The sequence below is a fragment of the Gracilinanus agilis genome, chromosome 1, assembly GCF_016433145.1.
Source record: "Gracilinanus agilis isolate LMUSP501 chromosome 1, AgileGrace, whole genome shotgun sequence".
Taxonomy (NCBI): domain Eukaryota; kingdom Metazoa; phylum Chordata; class Mammalia; order Didelphimorphia; family Didelphidae; genus Gracilinanus; species Gracilinanus agilis.
The window spans coordinates 754933964-754955157 of record NC_058130.1 but is presented as its reverse complement, the minus strand read 5'-3'; the positions used below and the strand labels follow the sequence as shown (position 1 = coordinate 754955157).

Below are 21194 nucleotides of genomic sequence, written 5' to 3'. Positions count from 1 at the left end.
AATAAATTCTCAGTCTGTTGAACCAAGAAACGTACACTTTACTGCCCAGCCCGTAAAATCCATTCACCAGGGCATGATTACTTCCTGTTTATTTAAATGGAATGACTTAGCTTGGCCTCTAGTTCAACATCTATAAAAGAATGAAAATTTACACAGTGAAGCCACACCCATGAAAAACCTGTTTGTATAAAAGAGTAAATGTCAGATTTGGAAAAAATAATCACAGGCTTTTGAATAAGTGAAATGTGGCATAACGCTGATAGAAAATTTCTAACGATTCAAAAATGAACATCACCGGGGGCATTTGGAAGAGGGGGCTTTAAAAGGCCTTGATGACGAAGGGGTGAGTTTTGGTAATCAGATTTGTGAGTGATCACCTACGGACTGCTGACATCTTACTTGATTCCAAATCAAGTAACAAGGTTTTTTTCTAGGACAAGGAATTCGTTAGTGTGAGGAGCAGGGCATGTACTTTTTATTTTCATGGTTGTGTATGTAATTATGGAATCCTGGAATCCAAGAGGGCCAGGGTCAGGGGGGACCCTTGGAATCCAAATGATCAAATGGGTATTTTACCAGGAAATTCTTCTGCAAACACCTTTTGGGATTTGCCTAAAGACTTCCAGATTTCCTGCTCCCTTTTTATTGGAAATATCCCATGATATTACCTGGGTAGACTTTTGTAAAGAAACACCACCACCATAATCTATTCTATAATTAACTGCATACACCTTAGCTGAAGTGTCTTGGGCAATTCAAAGAAAATAGAAACAACTACTCTGATGCTCCTTCACTTGTTTGCTTCCCTGTAGTACTGCCTTACCTCGGGGGTCTATTATGATCCAGCTCCATGGCTGTCAAGGCAAATGAGAAGCCTCAGTTGATGAGCGAAAGACAGAAAAAATATTTTGAAAAACTCTAAATGCAAAAAAATGTTCCTCCAGAGACGGAAGAAAACTGGACTTTTCTCAGATGAGAAACCACAAAATTTAACCTTGAGATGAGGGTGAGCAGGATTTTTTTCTCTCTCCTATAAGCTGGACAGGTGGCAGCGCCCCTTGAAAGGAGTATGTCACAATGACCAAAGTCCTCATTTAGACCTGACATCAAGTCCCTGTGAACGCTGGCTTCCAACCAAACTTTTGATGTCAGTAACAAAAGACAAGGCATTAATTTCCAGTTATTCTTTGTTTTCCAGAAATACACAAACTATACACACACACAAACACACATCTCTACACATAGACACGCATGCATATATATAATATACATCTATATTTTTAGTATAGTTCAATTAAGGTTACAGAGGGGTAAGATTACAGAGAGGGGAAGCACGCATGCTTAGAAGTACATTTTGAGGGTAATAATTAGAAAGCTAATAGGTGTATGTGGCAACAGAAATGGGACGGGGGAACTAGATAACATTATACGTGAATGTTTTGCCATTTGCTGGATTCTGAGTGTTTGAGAAATATTATTCAGCAGACCCAGAGAAGTCCTAAATTGGAAAAGCAGCTGAGTCCAAGGTCGCCTCTGTTGTTTCCAAAAATATCTTGAAACAAACGCAAGAGGGGCACTTGGCTGAATGTTATCTGGACATATATAGTTTCAATCAAATTCTTTAAGAAGTGTCAGAATAAAAGTTGGACATTAGTTTGACACTCCCAAGTCACTGGCAAGTGCATCTCTTTAAAGGTTGAGAATATCTTTGGCGGCTGTGAGAAGGACATGAAGACGGTTTATTCCCCCCTCTCAGGAAAAATCGCCAAGTCCTTTGAAATAACAAAAGTTTCAAGATTTTTTTCCACTTTCTGATCCCCCATCCCCCTCACCCCCCAACCCTGGCCCCAGCTCCACAGAAGAAATGGAAGAAATCTTACCAAATTTGGGGAGGGAAAAAATGGTCTCACTAAAACCGCAGCCTTTTGCCTTTACATTTGCATTTTTAAACCCCATGCCACTGCAAAGAGTGATTAGGTACTTCTCAGAAATCTGGAGAAAAATTATACCAGCAAGTGAAAAAATAGAGAAAGCTGTGATTGCACAGACTTGGAGCAAATGAGTTTTGACCACTTCCAGGCTCTGGCTGGACACAAAAAAGATGAAAATATAATGCTACATTCAAAATGACTGTCTCACGTGCCATTTCTTTGTCCCAGGATTCTTAATCTATCGTGATAGTCTTCTACATAAAATGATTCCTATCTTTGTTTATTCAACAAACATCAGGCACTTAACTATGTGCAAGTGAGGGTGCTAGATTCTGATTAAGACATTGGGTTTGCCCTTTGGAAGGTGACATTCTAATTGAGGTCTTGCTCTTTATTTCCTCTATTTTTTAAACCCTCACCTTCCATCTTACTATGTATTGGTTCTAAGGCAGAAGAACAGTAAGGGCTGGGCAATGGAGGTTACTTACCCAGGGTCACCCAGCTAGGAAGTGTCAGAGGCCAGATTTGAACCCAGAACCTCCCAACTTCAAGGCTGGTACTCTCTCCACTGAGCCGCCTCACTGTCCACTCTATTCTTATTTTGGTGGAGGGTCTTGCCTCTGACACCTACTTTCCATGGGCTCAATGTTTGGGGTAATTCTATAAAAGGTGTCAGCCAGCACCAAGAGAAGGTGAGTTCTCATCAGGAATTCCCCATGCTGACAAGCTCCCAGGTGGATCCCGTCCTGCACACATTTCCCTTTGGTGTCCCAGCCCAGCAGCCTGCCCACGGCAGGCCCTCACCCATCATTCTCTGCCCTTGGAGCTCCTGCTCCATCCACTTCTCTCATTCCCGTCCTCACTGGCTTCCCTCAGCAGGATTACAGAATGGGACGCTTGTCCTGTTCCTTTCTGATTTGGTGCTGCAGGTGACCATCTTTTATGCGGAGGATCCCATCACCAGAATGATAGCAATAATGTCCATCTTGGAAGGCAATGGAGGGCCATTACCCATAAATCCTAGTGAAGTACTGCGCATGGAGCTGATGCGCAATTAAAAACTTAATCCTCTTTTCTGAAACAACTGTGTGTACAAATATGTCAGTGTGGTTCTAAAAGCTTGTTTAAATAATAGTTAGGGGGCAGCTGGGTGACTTAGTGGATGAAGAGCTGGACCCAGAGATAGGAGGTCCTGGATTCAAATCTGATCTCAGACCCGTCCTGATTGTGTGACCCTGGACAAGTCATTTAACCCCTATTGTCTAGCCCTTACCCCTCTTCTGTCTTAGAACCAATACATGGTATTGATTCTAAGATGGAAGGTCAGGGCTAAAAAGATAATCACAATAATAGTTAGGGGGCAGCCAGATGGCACAGTGCATAGAAAGCCAGGCCTAGAGATGGGAAGTCCTGGGTTCTAATGTGGCCTTGGACACTTCCTAGCTGGGAGACCCTGGGCAAATCTCTTCAGCCCATTGCCTGGCCCTCACTGCTCTTCTTAGAGGTCTCTTCTTTGACATCTCTTGAATGGATATTTAGTATCAAACACGAATAGCGATAACTCATAGAGCACTTGGCATGTCACTGGGGCAGCCACGTGGTACAGTGGATCGAGGGCCCAACCTGGAGTCAGGAAGACCAGAATCCAAATCTGGCCTCAGACAAACACTGTGGGACCTCAAGTAAATCACTTAAACCTTTTTGCCTCAGTTTCCTCATCTATCAAATGAGCCAGAGAAGGATGTGGCAAACATTCCAGGATCTTCACCAAGAAAACCCCAAGTGGGGCCAGGAAGAACCAGAAATGACTAAGAATGACTGACTAGCCAAAACTTAGGATACCAATGACGCTAATGTGTGGTACGTACTATTAGGATCCCATTTTGCAGATGAGGAAATTGAGGCTAAGGAGAGTGAAGTGTCTTGCCCAGTTTCACACAGCTAATAAGTATCTGAGGCAGGATTTAAACTCGGGTTTTCCTGTCCCCAAGTCCAGTATCCACAGTACCAATGAGCTGCCAAAATACTTTTTTTCCTCTGCTGCCATAAAATTTTATTAAAAATCATGTAGTAAATTCAAAATATAAACATCATGACACCCACACTCAAAAATGCTAATGCAGGGGGCGGGCCCGTGGGGAGGGACCAGCCACCCTGCGACCCTGATTCACCTCCTACCTGTGCCATTGGGATCCTTCATCCTCTCAGCCCCAAGTACGGGTGCCTCGCAAGGCCGTATTCTTGACTGATTCTCTTCTCTTCTCCTGGGCTCTCTTCATTACCTTGGAGGGCCTGAGGAGCTGCCCAGTGAACCCCTCCTTCCACCTCAAAGACATCCACCGGGCCCCCTAAGTTTTCCCTTCTCCAGCCTACAGATCTGGGCCAACCAGTCCTCGCCAGGATATACTTGAGGCCCTTCCTGCTCTTGGCTTCAATGGTCTTATTTGTTTTTTTCTTGCTTTTTTTTTTTAAACCCTCACCTTCTATCTTAGAATCAATACTGTATATTCAAGTCAGAAGAGCCATGAGGGCTACACAATTTGGTCAAATGATTTGCCCAGGATCACCCCGCCAGGAAGTGTCTGAAGCCAGATTGGAATGTAGGTCCTCCCGTCTCCCAGCCTGGCTCTCCATCCACTGAGCCACCCAGCTGCCCTAACAATGACTATTTTTCACAAAATGTCCTCTGTCCCCAGAACAGAAATAACACTTAGTCAAAAGCTTTGCTAAAAGAGAGGTAAAACCATATGGACAGATTTCTCTGATCCATTTATCTAGCCAAAACCTGTATCTCTCCCCCCACCCCACCCCCCAAAAAAGAACTAAAGTTGGTCGAGTAGGATCTGTTTTTGCTGAAGCTAATGTGACTCTCTGGAACCACTATCTTTTCTAGATGCTCGCTAGCTGTTCCTCTAATATATCCTAGGATTTTGCCAGAAATCAGTAATATTTAATAGCAGGTGGTTTTCCATTTCTATCCTCTTCCCTCAAAAAAAAAAAAAAAAAAAAAAAAAAAAAAAAAAAAGGGATGTTCCAAGCAGATAACTCTTACATCTCCATCTCCAGACCTAACCTCTCTGAGCGAGACCAACATTTTCAACTCCTTGTTGGGCATTTTCACTTAGATATCTCATGAGCACAAAAAAACACGAATCTAACACACAATTCATCTTTTCCCTTAAAACCGTCCTTTCTTCCAACATTCCTATTTCTATAGATAGCACTGCCCCCCTCCCAGATACCCAAGATTCAGCCCTTGGAGTTATCTTAGAGGTTGCTGGATGGTGCAGACAGAAAATATTTGAGCTAGTGTGAGGAAGAATGGAGTTCAAATCCAGTCTTAGACATTAACTGGGGAGTCTTGGTTAAGTCATTTTACATCGGTCTGCCTCACTTTCTTCATTTTTAAAATGGGGACAATATTATTACTTACCTCCCAGGACTGTTATGGGGATAAAGTGAGATTATTTACAAAGCAAACCTTAAGATGCTATATAAATGTTAGCTATTATTATCATCTCTGGCTTTTCCTTCTCTCTCAAACTCTTCACTCTCTCTCGCACCCTCCTCTTCGCTCTCACTTATATCACTCTAGTTCAGGTCCTCATCCCCCTTCACCTGGATGATTACAAATGCTTCCTAATTGATGCTGGTCATGTCTCTCCCATCTCGAGTTCATCTTTTTTTTTTTTTTAAATAACCCTTACCTTCCATTTTGGAGTCAATACTGTGTATTGGCTCCTAGGTAAAAGAGTGGTAAGGGTAGGCAATGGGGGTCAAGTGATTTGCCCAGGGTCATACAGCTGGGAAGTGTCTGAGGCCAGATTTGAACCCAGGACCTCTTGTCTCTAGGCCTGGCTCTCAATCCACTGAGCTACCCAGCTGCCCCCCTCAAGTCCATTTTTTGCATAGCTAACAAAGTCATCTTCCTAATATTTGGGATTAACTATGTTCCTGATCACTCAAAAAACTTTAGTGATTTCCCATTGCTTATGCAAACTTATTGGCCTGGCATTCAAAATCCTCCACAAAGTGCTTCTAACCAAGTCTTCTAGCTTTGTTTCACATTATGCCCCTTATATACCTAATATTACCCTTTATCCTTCTGACTTCATGCATTTGCTTGAAATACTCTTTTCATGTCTTCCCTGGAAGTCTTCCCTGTTACCCACCACTCAAAGTAGTTGTCCCTCCTCGGGTCTCCTTAGACTACTTTGGCTGAGTCTTTCTATTGCCCATATTAAGACCCTCTTCTTGCCTTTTTCCTGTACCAAGATTATCTGGGATCATGAAGTCCTCTTCCCCCATGTCAATGTAAAAAAATGAGCATAGAGACATTGTTCTTTTTTACCTTTGTGTGTATGCACACACGCACACACACACACACACACGTGCACGCGCGCGCACACACATACACACATCTACACATGAGTGCCTAAACAGTGACCAGCACAGAGTAGGCATGAAATAACTTTGTTTTATTATAGAACTGAACTGAAAGGCTAAAACCTAGCTAGTGGTTAGCCATATTATAAAAGGCTTTGACTGTTGGTCATCTTTCAGAGGAAAATGATTTAATTAGCAATATAACTGAATCTATATATATAATCATCATCCCCATCTGTGTGATTTTGGGGTTCTGCCTTCTCTCTCACACATACACTGAACTCTCCTCTTAAGCACAACTTACCTTGCTGATTTCTCTTGTCTAGCCTCAGCATTTCTACTTGGGGAGACAAACAAAGTATAAGTGGTTTTCTTCTGGAGATTCTACGTGACTGAATAAAACAGATTTTTGATATTTTGGTGGATTCTTTTGTCTATTTAGTTCCTCATAAAGTTTAAATATATACAAGTAGAAAGACTGAATATGAAGTTTCAAAGCAAATCTATTTCTATGTATCATTTGACAGGTTTGCATTTCAGGGTCCAACACAGCGCCACAATGCAGAGTGTCTACTGGGTTGTATGGAGTTTCAGTAGGTTGCTTTCACTGGGTTCATGTTGAAGAGAACATGGCCTCACCCTACACTAGCATGGTTCTCTCCATTCTAGGGGAGATACATTTAGAAGAGTTATTTTGGGCCCAGGTCCCATCTCCTGTATTGAGCCTCTTCACATGTTGTCGGGCTAGTCCTTAGACAAACATGTTGGGCCAGAACTCAAGGACATTTTAGTTTAGAAGGTCCTGATAGAACTTTTGTTCCCTACTGCCATACCCTTGGAGAGTTCAGAGTAACTACTATGTCATGATGATGACCATGGGGGAGAAGGCCTTAATGGAGAAAGCTGGTTATAATAGAACCCTTTTCTTTCCACTGAGTAGTATTTATTCCAGGACTTTGGAAAATAAAAATCAAGCAACTACTAACTTTATTCTTTTTAAATGGGAAAAATGAAGTACAGATCCCTTCTCTTCTCAGCCCTACCCCTCCACCTTTCTTCCTTCTCAATTCCCCATCCCTTTCCAGAACTGAAGGTGATACAGCCAGGTTGTACAATAAAGTGGCAGACTGTCTCATAAGCCAGTGGGCTTTGATTACATATTCATTTAAACAGATAATGTAGAAATAAATACATTTATTTAAATACATACTACATGTAAGTAAATGCATTTATTTAAATAATGTAAAATATATCTAAATATGCAGTATATAAAATATATTTAGATATATGTGAATATGTAGTCTACCTAATTATATAAATTAGCAAATGCATTTAAACATGTGCTATCTATAATAAACGTATTTATTAATCAGTGGAAGGTTCTCTCTTCCAATGTACACAAGCAACCCCTTTGCAATTTGTGGCCTCATAGCGCTGCCTTAGCAGCATTTTGCCCAGGGTTCCATCCCCATCATGGGGTTAGAAGTAGACTCCAGGCCTGGCTCTTCCCATCCTATCACACTGATTCTCATTTTCACTCAGCAGCTGGAGGACCCAGGACTCCAAACTGGGGAGGCAGTAGGGGGATGAAAGTGTTCTATTAGATGGTCTTTAAGGTTTCTTCCAACTTTGGGATTCTCTATTGTCCTGATTATTCAACCATCAAATGAACTGACTGTTATTTCTTTTTCTTTCTTTCTTTCTTTTTTTTTACACCCTTACCTTCCGTCTTGGAGTCAATCCTGTGTATTGGCTCTAAGGCAGATGAGAGGTAAGGACTAGGCAATGGGGGTGAAGTGACTTGCCCAGGGTCACACAGCTAGGAAGTGTCTGAGGTCAGATTTGAACCTAGGATCACCTGTCTCTAGGCCTGGCTCTCAATCCACTGAGCTACCCAGCTGCCCCCTGGCTATTATTTCTTCATGGAAATAAGAACTAATACTTTTTATGGGAAATTATAGATAATTTAACTCTTGTGCTTCTACTAGTGAATAATGGTTTCCCTTCACAGTCCTATATGCTTGTGGCATGCCAAATTATTCTACCAGCCCAGAAAGGAAAATGGCAAGTTCTCAGGGGGAATCTCATGTGGAATTAATTTAGGACTGCCAACAGAGGGCCCGCATGAGTAAAAAAAAAAAAAAAAAAAAAAGGCAAACATTCCCCTCCTCCCCACAACAACTTAGTCTCTTAAATGTCATTCTGGCACTGTATTTTACTTTTTAATCTCTTTGCCAGAATGTGTTGGAACTTTACTCTAGATGAAGTCAACTTTGTATTTTTTTAAACCTTGAGATGGGGGTGGGTTCAAAGATTAAAAAAACACAGATAATTTGAAATGACCCCTTTCCATCATTTCCAGCTATGACAACCTACCCACCTCCTGACTGCATACAGCATATGAAACAGCTCTTACGGGGGAAAGAGAAAGGGAAGAGGGGCCGAGGCAGGGGAAAGAAGGGATACAACAAAGCCCAAAGGCACTGTGTTATTTCCTTCCTGGGCTGCTATGAACCATCTGTCACCAAAAAATATGAAGCTGGCAAAGAAAGATGCCTGGAGTTGATAATCCTGATCCTGAGTTTTCATCACAATGCAGGATTTTAAAAGTATAATAGACCAAACTTTAGGTGAGCTAATCATTAGGGTGCTGTCTTACCGGCTCCCTCAGGCTAAACACTCCTTTATTCCAAAGCAGAGAAATGACGTGAGCACCTGGAACCCTTGGTAGAAACAAGTCTTTTATTTACACTCATCTCATCGGTCACTACCACTGGCTGAATGCCTGGAGGTGACAAGGCAGGGAGGTTTAAGAGAAATGCCTCCAAAACAAAAACCATTTTTCAATCTGTCCTTTTATTTTGTTTTTGTAAAGATGGCTTTGGTCTGTCACCCACTTGAAATTCAATTCAGAACAATCCGGAAAACATTTCTGAAGTCTCAGCAACATGTTTCTACAGCTTATTTTCCCCAGGTCACTAGAAAGGGCTCTCTATCATGTCAGGCTAAAAGATAGCCAAGAGGTTTGTAATTACACAGAGTCTACATTTTTCTAAGAACTGTACATATATTAGACAAACTAATTGGGCTGAGGGGTCTATTTGGGGCTACTCTGAGATTTCCATGAAATGGTATTTCATTTTGGCTGTCACTCTCTGAGAGGCAATACAGAGAAGGGGAGGAAAAGGGATTACGAGCTATTTCCTTGGGCCTACTTTAGAACATGGCCTAAAGATGCCTAAAGCAGAGGCCCAGCTGCTGCTACACTGTCTGAAAACAGAAAGTATATTCTTTGGAGTGAGCATGAAGACTTACAACAAATATCATCATATAATGCTATTTTAACTCTTTAAGATAAAAAGACAACCTTTAAAGTTGGGTTTCTTCCTGATCCAGCAGAGAAAGCAAGAGGTGCAGTGGCCTTTGGAAATGTACAGTTTCTACGATGCGTCCCACACAACTGTTGGCAGCACTAAGTCTTAGAAGTAGGAAATCTGTGAATGCAAAAGCAGTTTTGACAGGCTATTCCCCATTTCTTCTCCTTCCCCCTCCCTAGGAAGACAAACAATTTTCCAGAATGAGTAAATATTGTTACCAAAAGCCCAGTAAGGCTATCCAGCCCAAAGGGAAAAAATGTAATGAGCTCTTCTAAAAGAATCATCAATAAAGGGCCTCTCTGAGTTAGTCAGGGGTTTTGAACACTCCAGTCAAATCACTGTCTGTAAAGTCATCAAACCCAAGCCGTTAAGCTATGTTACTCTATGGCCAATACTACATGAAAATGACAAGCAGCCAGGTGGACGATTCCATTTTTCGGTTTTCTTGGAGTGAATGATTTCCTGCTTCAGTTAGTAAAGCCCTGTGGGAGCTGCCATTAAGTTGAATACACAGTCTCTTTCTGGGCAGAATGAATATGGCTAGCACTAATAAGATGAGTAGATGTATTTACTGAACTTCTTTGAGAATCTGTCACTGACATTTTTTAAAATGACAAGAATGTTTTTTAGAGATAGTAGAAGGCTAAATGAAAACAAATAATCACTGGTCTGGGTTTTCACTGACTGCATTCTATTCTGAAAATAAAATATCATTTGTGAAAAAGGGAATGGTGATGCCTTATTAAATAGTACCCTGAAATAATATTAAAATAAAACAAATATCAAACATATCGTATATTATGTATTATATATATTCTATATATAATATATACCCTATATATATTATATATGTATTATATAAGGACATATATATATATCACACATACATTTACACATATTTACCAATAATTTCAGAGTACTACTTAATAGGTGAGCACCTTAAATTGTGTGTGTGTGTGTGTTGAGCAGGGGAGCTCACTGATCAACCTGACGGACTTGGGAGAATAGTGAGGCTTTGTTTGGGGCTTCAATGTGTCTTTTTGTGCAGGGAGTGGCCACGTTCATTTAGCTCATTCTCCACTCAGTATGGGTCCACTGGGGATTAAAAGGCTGGCTTGGATTGTGGGGAGAGGGTTGTGGAAGGCGCCATCCTTTTGGGCTGGCTCATCAAAAGGAGTCTTCAATAGCTGATTTGGCCTCTGCCCTTTTTTAGAGAAGTGTAGAAATGACAGCAAACCTGACTGATTCTCCAGGGAATGGGTGGCTCTCTGGGGACAGAGGCACATGGGGAATCCAGATATTCTTAGTGTATACCTTATGAGGGGGTTCCTAGATGCTGAGTGCCTGGATTAGTGCTAGAGAGAAGAGTAGAAGCACACAGGCTCTCAAAGCATAGAACCGGAAGAGAACAATGTGGACAACTAAAGGGATTTCTTCCACCTTAGCCTTCTATAAAGAGAAGGGGAACACCTGGGCAGTGGCAACTTCTTGGAGACAGAAGAGAATCTTGGGAGGTGATCCCCACATCACTGTGTATATATCTTCTCTTTATCTGTCCCCTGTAGAATATAAGCTCTTTGAGAGGACTGTCCTGTTTTAAAATTTATATCTGTAGCACTTAGAACAGTGACTGGGCAGATAGTAAATGGGTACCTAACAAATGTTTGTTGACTGATTAGACATTATCCTTCTGGAAAGAACTCCTCAGGAGAGCCAAACTCTTGGGGAATGAAAGGATTATAAATGTGGTCCCTAAGGACAGGGTAGTAATAAGGATGAATGCTATGATATGAGGGAACAGATGACATGGACTTGACCTCTTTGCTATTTCTGTGATTTATTCATATGGTTCAGCTCTCTCTCCCTCACTAAAAAGAAAAGGGCACTTCTATGAGGACTCCCTTTCATAGGCCAGCACAAAGGGGGCAGGGATAGTAGAAAGGGCACAGATCAAGAAGACCAGATTCCTGTCTCACTTCAGATACATTTTAGTTCTATGACTCTGGGCAAGTCACTTAAATCATGCTAGGCTTCAGCTTCCTCCTCTCTATAATGAGAGTTTCCAAAGGCCCTTCTGCTTTTAAATCTGTCATCCTATGATCCTCCCACAATCATCCAAGTAAGCCAACTTTCCTGAAAAAGATCTCCACCGAGTAAAGGGCTCCAATGGACGCTCAGATCCTGCACAGGGAGATACAATCCAAGGCCCAAGCAAAGGTTTGCCATTTTTTGCTCAAATTCTTATATCTGCACAAATACCATTTTCTTTGGGGGTGGGGGTGGAGGTGGGGAGAACTATGATTTCACTGGTGGAAGGAGTTCCTAGCAAGGAAAATCCCTTTGACAATGTCTCTATCTTGAATGGGCAAAGCTGTTTGCATTTGATCTCCACTAGACAAGGAGCTCCTTAAGGGGAGGGACCAGTTCTTTCTTTGTATTCCCAGGGCTTCAGACAATTACTGGCACATATTAAGTTAATAAGTGCTTGTTGAGATCTATTTCTATATACCTCTCTATCTGGCTGTATAATATCTGGTACACAGTAGGTTCTTAATAAATGCGTACAGATCTATCTATATCTACCTACCTACTTATCTATTTGTCTTTCTGTCTGTCTATCCATTCATTCATCCATTCGTCCATCCATCCATCCATCCATCCATCCATCCATCCATCCATCCATCCATCCATCCATCCATCCATAGGGTAGATTCACTTGCCTAGGGTCATATAAATAGTAAACATCAGAGGCAACATTACATTTCGTTTTTCTGACTCAGGCTAGTAATTTCCACTACCTTCTGCTTTATTTATTCTGGATCCTTAAAATATTGAATATACACATACATGCATGTATGCATGTATGCATATATATGTATATATATATATATATACACACACACATACACACACACACACACACACACATTACAGATTCCCATTCAATACTTTGAGGCTTTGTGACTTTGCTGAATGGGACACTAGCCCCATCAGTACAGGCTGCAGCCCCACTAACCCTTGGTCTTCTGAAGTTGCTGCGGTAGAAATATTCATCCCCTAGCTCCTACCTAGTGATGAACTTCTCTTAACTTAGCCACATTGGTCTGTGGACAAAGATTTATGGTCTGTCATGAGGCCTGTAATGAAAGTTTTTCCGGCTAAAGGTTACCCTACTCTGGCCTAGCTCTTGGGAATCTGGCTTGTCTGTCATGTCATGATAAGGCATCATTGTGTATGCATGTGGGTCTACTGAATATGTACACATATTATATCTATGAATATATACACAAAATAATACATCAATAAGTTGAATGCTTATGATTTTCTCACTGTGAAAACTCCCAACACAGATCACACACCATCTACATAATGAATGTCAGCTTCTACCATGAGAATTCCCCATTTTACAAAATAAGATATATTTATTTCTATCCTAATGTTATTTTTAATTTACTTGTTGGGTTGTAGTCACAGAACAGTAATCAACATTGCACAAAAACTAGTTAGATCAAAGTTATCATTAAAGTAAAGATGGTTTTTTCCATGCATTATTTTACTTATGGAAATTTCCTTTCTCCTTAAAGAAAAATTCCAGTAAGATGCATCTTTGTTGAAGGGTCTATAACGTAAACCATAGTTCCCCCTTGTTCGTCTGAATCCCATCCCTTCTTGCCCTTGTTGCTATGAGAATTACTCATAATCTCAGTCTTCATGGCATTCGTTGTCTATTGATAAAGATATTTCCAAACTTCCTTAAATCCAAATTTAAATACAGGCGATTACTTTCTGCATTAGAGAAAAAAGACCTCAAAACCACACTTGAAATGGTACTTTCTACATGGTAGAAGTTCTTCTCTTTCCCTAAGGTGACTGTGACACAAAAAATCCTGGACCTGGAAAATCAGTAAAAAACTGGGTTCAAATCTGGCCTCAGGCACTTAGCTCTAGAACTGCGAGCAAAGCCACTTCATCTCTTTGAGAACTAGAATCCTTAAGTGCAAAAAAGGAAATGATGATAATACTGTAGTCACTAGCCTATAATAAGCCTGTTGTGAGAATCACAGGAGAAAATGTATATAACCATTTTGCAAATCACAGTGTTATATAAACGTCAACTATGGTTTTTCACTAGCATTCACAGGAATGTACATTTCTGTATATGCCAACATTTTAATGGAAACCACTTGAATGATCCATTTAGTTCAAGTGTTGACTTTACATTGACTAATACTAAAGTATCATGAGATCACAAGGCTAGAGCTGGGAGGTTCCTCAGGGGGTCATTTAGTCCAACCCTCCTCATTTTACAGAGGAGAAAACAGAAGTTGAATGATTTGCCTAGGGTCATATAAACAGTAAATGTCAGAAGCAGCTTTGCACTCAGTTTTTTTGACTGTTAAGGTAATATTGCCCCATATTCTGCTTTATTTACCCATGATTCTTTAGGGTTGCTAAAATCAGCTCAATCTGCACATGCTCAAAACTACAGAAAAGGTTTTTCGCAGCCAATGCAGACATGGAAAATGAAACAAAAGACCAGAAGATGATCAGACCTTTCTCTTGAAGACCTCAAAATTGAGATGAGAAAAAATCCAAAGTACAGACAGTTTCAAGCTCTCTTGCCCAAATGAGGAAGAAGTTGTGTTTGGAATTACATCCTGTGTTCCTGAATCTTGTTTACGACCCTATGCATACAAGATGCTGCTGACTTTTACAATAGCCAAGTCCCTTAAAGTAATAGTTCCTGAGGTCATTCTACTGTATAATACTTGTGACAAGTACTTTGATGTGAGGGACAATCATCAGACTTAAAGTCATTAGACCTGGTCTTAAATCTTGTTCCTTGTGACTTTGGGGCAGTCGCTCCATTTCTCCCTTAGTTTCCCCATTTAGAAGATTAGGAGACTGGAATAAATGATCATTCCTAGCTCTAAATTATGACTTAATACAATACTCCTTAATTTCAATTCATGCTACAAGTTTGGAAAACTACTGTAAAAATGATACAATCTTGATACTAGTACCTATTTGCCATTTAAAAAAGAAACAGTCGTGGTATGTGCAACAAGTTTTATTGGTCTTTAAGTTACATGAACAGAACAAAGCTATTAACACATTAAAATAAATTTAATTTTACTTATATTTAACAGAAGAAAGAGAAATTCTGAAGTAAAATGAAAGAACTGATGAACCTCAGATAAATATTTCTTCAAAACGAGAGAGGGAAGTTCCTAAAAGATTCCTCTAAAGTTAAAAAAAGATTAAGAAAAACATTAAGAGTTTGGAGAAAACTACACATTTCTTAATGGGTACACGTTTAAATATCCAGGTTGTAAAACTTAGTCACCCATCCAATAAAATCAGAAGACACCACTTTAGAAAGGTTAAACAGAAAAAAAAAAAAGCCTATTCCTTTAATAAAAAAGTGAACAAAACTCCAAATCTAAGCCCTATATTCAAGATGACTTTCCATGAAAAATCATTAGGGAAAAGCTAATTTGGAACTAATATATTCTATAAAAGTGACAGATTGTTTTCAGGCTTAAAAAAAAAAAAACAACAACAAACACCACAGGGAAAAGATTATAGTTAGTACCTATTATCAACCCCTAGTGATTACACATGAATTCAGAGTATCAGTCGATCCTCTCCTCCCTCCTGAATTACCTGACCAATGGAGGTTTGGTTTTGTTGTTTCAGAAAGCACTGTTTCTTACACTCCATCAATTGCTCAAAATCACGCCACATTTTGGCTTGCTTCATGTTGGGACCATGGCTTTCTCGTACAGCTTTTTGTTTTTCCCGAAGTTTCTATTACAAAATATAAAAGACAATTGAACCTAAATAGCAGGAATTTGCCTTTTAGAATATGGAATTTCACACATTTGACTACAATGCTAAACTACCCAGGCTGTTCTAGGATTCATCAAAACCAAGATCACCGAAATAAATAAAATAAATTGAATCACAATATATCATAAGTTTAAAAATGAAAATGTTGACAGAAAGAATATCTTACAAAGTAGCAGAAGTGAATTTCTATTGCCTAGCTTGAAATACTCAGTGTGAGCCTAGAGAATGAAAACCCTCCAACAGCTTTCACTAGAAAAAAGGGAAAAGGTCTAATAATGGGTAATACAAGGAAATACATGTGACAAGCAAAAAAATTCCTCTGTGTACTGCTTTTGTTATCAAGACCTGGAATAACCTAAAAATGTTCCAGTGCCATTTTAAAAATTACTGGTTAACTTAATGTTTATTGACTTAAATGAACATATAAATATCTATTTAATAAAAACAACCAAAAATATCTTTTGTTTCATTATTAAGAGATAAGAAAACAGAAAAGGGGGTTGACTGAGAAATGGTTAGAAATGAGATTTAGAAATCCAAAGATATGCACTACAGAAATACAGAGAGAAATAATAGAAAAATCAGAGGAACAAAGGGGAGACACAGAGACACATTTGTACAAATAAGGGAAAATATTTCAGAAATAAATATATTCAAAGAAAGTGAAAATGCTTCCAAAAGAAAACCAAACAAAACCAAAACATCCATCTTGGGAGAGTGATTAATACTATAAAATCTTAAGATCACATATGACTTCAGATAATGAGGCCACAAAAAACATCTACTTCACACAGAGCCCTCTGGATTCCTACATGCTCTTTAAAATCCTTACCTTCTGTCTTGAAATCAATGCTGTGTATTGGTTCCAAGGCAGAAGAGTGGGAAGGGCTAGGCAATGGGGGTTAAGTGACTTGCTCAGGGTCACACAGCTGGGAAGTGTCTGAGGCTAGTTTTGAACCCAGCACCTCCCATCTCTGGGCCTACCTCTCAATGCACTGAGTCACCTTGTTGCCCTCTCAACATACACTTTAAAAAAACAACAACCCCAAACAAACCTCTTACCTTCTGTCTTAGGATTGATATTAAGTATTGGTTCCAAGGCAGAAGATTGGTAAGAGTTAGGCAACTGGGGTTAAGTGACCTGACAAAGATCACACAGACATAAGAAGTGTCTGAGTTTACATTTGAATCTCAACCCTCTTGATTCCAAGCCTAGCTCTATACCCCCTGAGCTACCTAACAACCCTACTGTTAAAAAATTTTAGAATGCTCTTTCTTGGTACTTGCCTCATGGGCCAAATAAACTAAAAGTTAGATGTAGCTAGAGGTTTTCCACCCTTGGTATGATGACAATGAAGGCTATTATTATAAACACCAAAAAGAATGAATTAAGAAAATGTAATTTGAGTGTACGCCATAAACTATTATACAACTAGCACTTGGCTTAAAGTCTACAACTCACTTAGTTTAAGTGTATGTTATTAATAAACTGCTTATAATCTATATTTTATGCCAGCTAACAAAAATAATTTCAAGTGACTCAAAACAGAAATTTAAGCTTAAGATGCTCCTGCTTCAATGACATTTTCTCACATTATTTTGATATCTAACTGCAGGGTGTGCTGGGGCCAGATCACAGTGGCTTATGAGAAGTGACCATTAAATTTTCAGTCTAAATACCAATGCTCCAAATAAAGCCTTGATTGATTGTTTTGTTCATTGTCAAGACTTAAGAAATGTTAATAAGGTTTAGTGTCCATGAGCAAAGTTTTTTGAGATGGTTGTTAAACATTTGCTCACACATTCTTATTTCTGAGAAACCTATGATTGTAAAGGGAAAGTTTATGAATCCAATTCATTCTTTTATGCAACTGTTTACTTGTAGATCTTTTTATCAATAGGTCTTTAAAAACAAACAAACAACAACTGTATCTTGTATCTTAGAATTGATATAAGGCCCTTGGAGAGAAGGGCTGGGCAAAGGGAGTTAAATGATCTGTCCAGGGTCACACAGCTAGGAATTGACTGAAGTCTAGTTTGAACCCAAGTCCTCCTGGATAGCTGCCCCTATCATTAAATCTTTTGAGCATGAGAACTGTTTTGTTTGTACTTGTAAGTCATTAAAAACAAAATTATTATGGGACGTCATTTGGAATCTGAGACCACTAAAGAAGAGTGGAACTAAAAAGCTTTTGAAGAGGAGCTAACGAGCTTCTAGGACAGGAAATAATTTAACTTTGACCCACTTGACATTATACTTGGTGATTTAAAAGGTGCCTTCCAATAGGGTTGTCTTCATACCAGATTATTACAGGGTTGCAAGTCTAGCCCAGGTAGTTCTCTAGAGAATTGGTTTACAGTACTTTGTTCTGGAGAGGCCTATATCTTTTTTTTCTTGGAAAGGCCAGCTTAGCTGTGGATCTGCCACACAGGTGAAAGTCTTCTTTTAAGAGATGTATATGGTATTAGGGTAAGGTCTAGTGAATAAAAGGCAGTATTTGCTTTGCTTAATTCTACTGTAATAATTTTCTTCAATGATTCTCTAGTTACTAGAATGAATCCCTAAAATGAAAGGCAAAGAAGAATTCTGAGATCATGCCCAGCCAAATAAGTTTAGGCTTATAGAAGAACTAGAAGCCTAAAAACATTTTTGTTTAATTTTTTTTTCAAACAAAAAAGGGGACTTAAAAACCTTTACGCTCTATGAAGGCAATGGGAATTAAGTGACTTGCTCAGGGTCATACAGCTGGAAGTGTCTGAGGCCACATTTCAACCTAGGACCTCCCATCTTTAGGGCTATCTACCTACTGAGCCTCCTACATAAACGATAAAAATACACTTAGGGCAAGACATGTGCAGTATCTCAGGCATGTTGGTTATGATAATAATTCCTTCTATTTCTCAAATAGCATGTTTTTCACATGGCATTTTGACAAAGTCAGGGCAAGATTACAATATTCATCCTGTGGATGAGGCTGTGAGAGGTCTGTGATTTCCTCTTGGACATACAAAGACCTAATGAAATGGGCAACCACATCTTGATCCCAGAGATACTGTAGTGTATTTGAAATGGTAACTTTGTACTAGTGATACTACAAGTAGATACTGATAGTTTGCAAAAATATCTGTTATTCAATTCAACAAAGGCTGTTTTTGTTCATCTGATGGGATGACAATATGAAGGAGGGAAAAAAAACAAAACAAAAAAAAACCTGGAACTCAGAACTAAGCTAAAAGACAAAATCTGTTCTCAGGGGGTCCCTTTCATTTCCCCATTAATATCTAAGAAATTAATTCCTAAATTATTCAGGGAGAATGGGTCCCACCATGTCTGCTCTATCATCTATACTGCTGTGGTACCTTTGCTACTTCTCTTGGGTATTTCACGCTCATTGGTCCTGCTGCCAGCGGTGGGCAAGAGAAAGGAATGCTAGTAACATTCATGAGAATGAACGTTATTTTCAGCACTTCTGATAAAGACTTGAAGAGGAAGAAAGAGGAAACTAATGCACACAATGCAGTTTTTGGATTATTATCATTTGTCCATGTAAACTGACTAGTACGAATAATTAAGAATTGTCACTGTATCATTAAGACTTCGAGCTGGTAGTTCATTATGTCATTACTGAGGGGAAGATGTCCTAAATGGACTGTTACCAGGAATGTGATATTATTTAAAGTTGTTTAAGTATCATTTAAAAACAATTCATGCTATCCCTATTAAGAAAAACAAAATCAGAAGGGCTAAGGGAATACTTAAGGAAATCAAATAAGAATGGAACTTTTGCCTGCATCCTGCACTGTACTCTCTAAATAAGAGGTCACAACACAATTTGAGTACCAATAGTCTGTATATAGATGTGAGAGGTAGTTTTGAATAAACAATATAGTCTTACCTTCCCAAGGTTTTCTTGTTCAGCAATATTCTTGGTATACTGTTCCCTAAGGAGCCAAGATAATAAGTTAGCTTCAGTTTATTTTAACTGATTTGATCAGATAACTTAATAACAAATTAACATATCTGCCTTAAAGTTCTATATAATTTACAGCACTAACCTGAAGGATGAAATTAGGACCCCCTTATAGTACTTTAATAATCATATTACTTTTATCTTCCCCAATTTTATTTAGTCCCAGCAAATGGTAATTTAAGAAGAAAAAAAAGTCACAAATATTTTATTTTTCAATTAAAAATATTTTATTTTTCCAATTACGTAAAAATAGAATTTTGAAATATGCTTTCTAAAATTATAAAATCCAAACTGTCTCCTTCCTCCTCTCCCCAAGAGAGTAAGCAATTTGTTCTGGGTTATACATGTATGATCATGCAAAACATATTTCCATATTGGTCATGCTGAGTCACAAATATTTTAAAGAATATGTTGTGATTTCACAGTGTTATAAAGTTCTGGTAAAGATACCTCCCCTCTGAGTGACATCTACTCATAACTCATCTGGCCTTTAATCTTAGAGAGCTACCAATGGTTAAGTGACCTGCCCATTAGCATGCCTTCAGTGCAATCTGCTGCCTCTCAAAGAAGAAAATGAATGTCAAATACTGTTTCTGTTTTATCTGCTTTTGAGATACTATTAACATATTCCAGTAAATCCTACTTCATTATTTTAAAGAGATTTTTAAAAAACCAACAACTCTGGGGGCAGCTAGGTGGCTCAGTGGATTGAGAGCCAGGCCCAGACATGGGAGGTCCTGGGTTCAAATATGACCTCAGATATTTCCTAGCCGTGTTTATTTAGATTTAGAAGTTTAAGAACGGAATCTGGGGAATAAAAAAAAGACTAGAGTAGTCTTAAATGAAGAGGGATGGTTACTTAACAAAAAGGAAAGTAGATCTGGCTGTGATAGTGGGAGTTATGAGAATACAAAACAGTACTCATTAAGTGTCTACTATTATGTACAAAGTGCTGTATTAGGGGCCAAGGATATAAGAACAAAGAATGAAACAACTGAAGATAAAAATGTGTAGATAGAATGAATAGATGTGATAAATTAATTAAGGGCAAACAAAGCCAAAATGCCATTAAAGCTACAGACTGGGGATATTACATAATGATTACAATTATATAGCCCATCTCATATCCAGTAGGGCGTTCCTAGTTCTATTGCTTCTACAGTATAATGTGCTATCAAAAGCTGTGTAGGACGACAGTGCAATCCATGCTCCATTGGTATTTGCTTTGCTAAAGTTAGTAACACATTCTGTAAATCTGTAAATAAGGTTGTGTAGAATGTTAAAAAGTTCAAGTAATACTGTGAAAACCATTTCAGAATTGTCTTAAGAAGGTATATAGTAACTAAGAGTGGTGGTGCAGGGGCAGCTGGGTAGCTCAGTGGATTGAGAGTCAGGCCTAGAGACAGGAGGTCCTAGGTTCAAATCTGACTTCAGACACTTCCCAGCTGTGTGACCCTGGGCAAGTCACTTGACCCCCATTGCCCACCCATACCACTCTTCTGCCTTGGAGCCAATACACAGAAGTTAAGGGTTAAAAAAAAAAAAAAAAAAGAGTGGTGGTGCAGAAGTAAACAAACAACACTCCTCACTCCCCTTCTCTCCCCATCCCCCCAAATTAGGTTCATTTTCCATCTATTGAATTAAAATCAAGTGATGACGACATGATAGGTTGTGAA

At 39.1% G+C, this 21194-nt stretch overlaps 1 protein-coding gene across 2 annotated transcripts in view; it reads right to left on the bottom strand.

Annotated features, from left to right (window-relative positions):
- Window positions 1-14747: 14747 nt before the first annotated feature.
- Window positions 14748-21194, bottom strand: part of IFT81 (intraflagellar transport 81) — a 70334-nt gene continuing 63887 nt past the window's right edge. For both annotated transcript variants that reach the window (XM_044673429.1, XM_044673436.1), the window contains 2 exons: window positions 19444-19489; window positions 14748-15505 (listed from right to left, as the gene is read on the bottom strand). In XM_044673429.1, coding sequence (XP_044529364.1) covers window positions 15323-15505; window positions 19444-19489 — 229 coding nt within the window. In that variant the 3' untranslated portion in view covers window positions 14748-15322. The remainder of the gene's footprint in view (window positions 15506-19443; window positions 19490-21194) is intronic.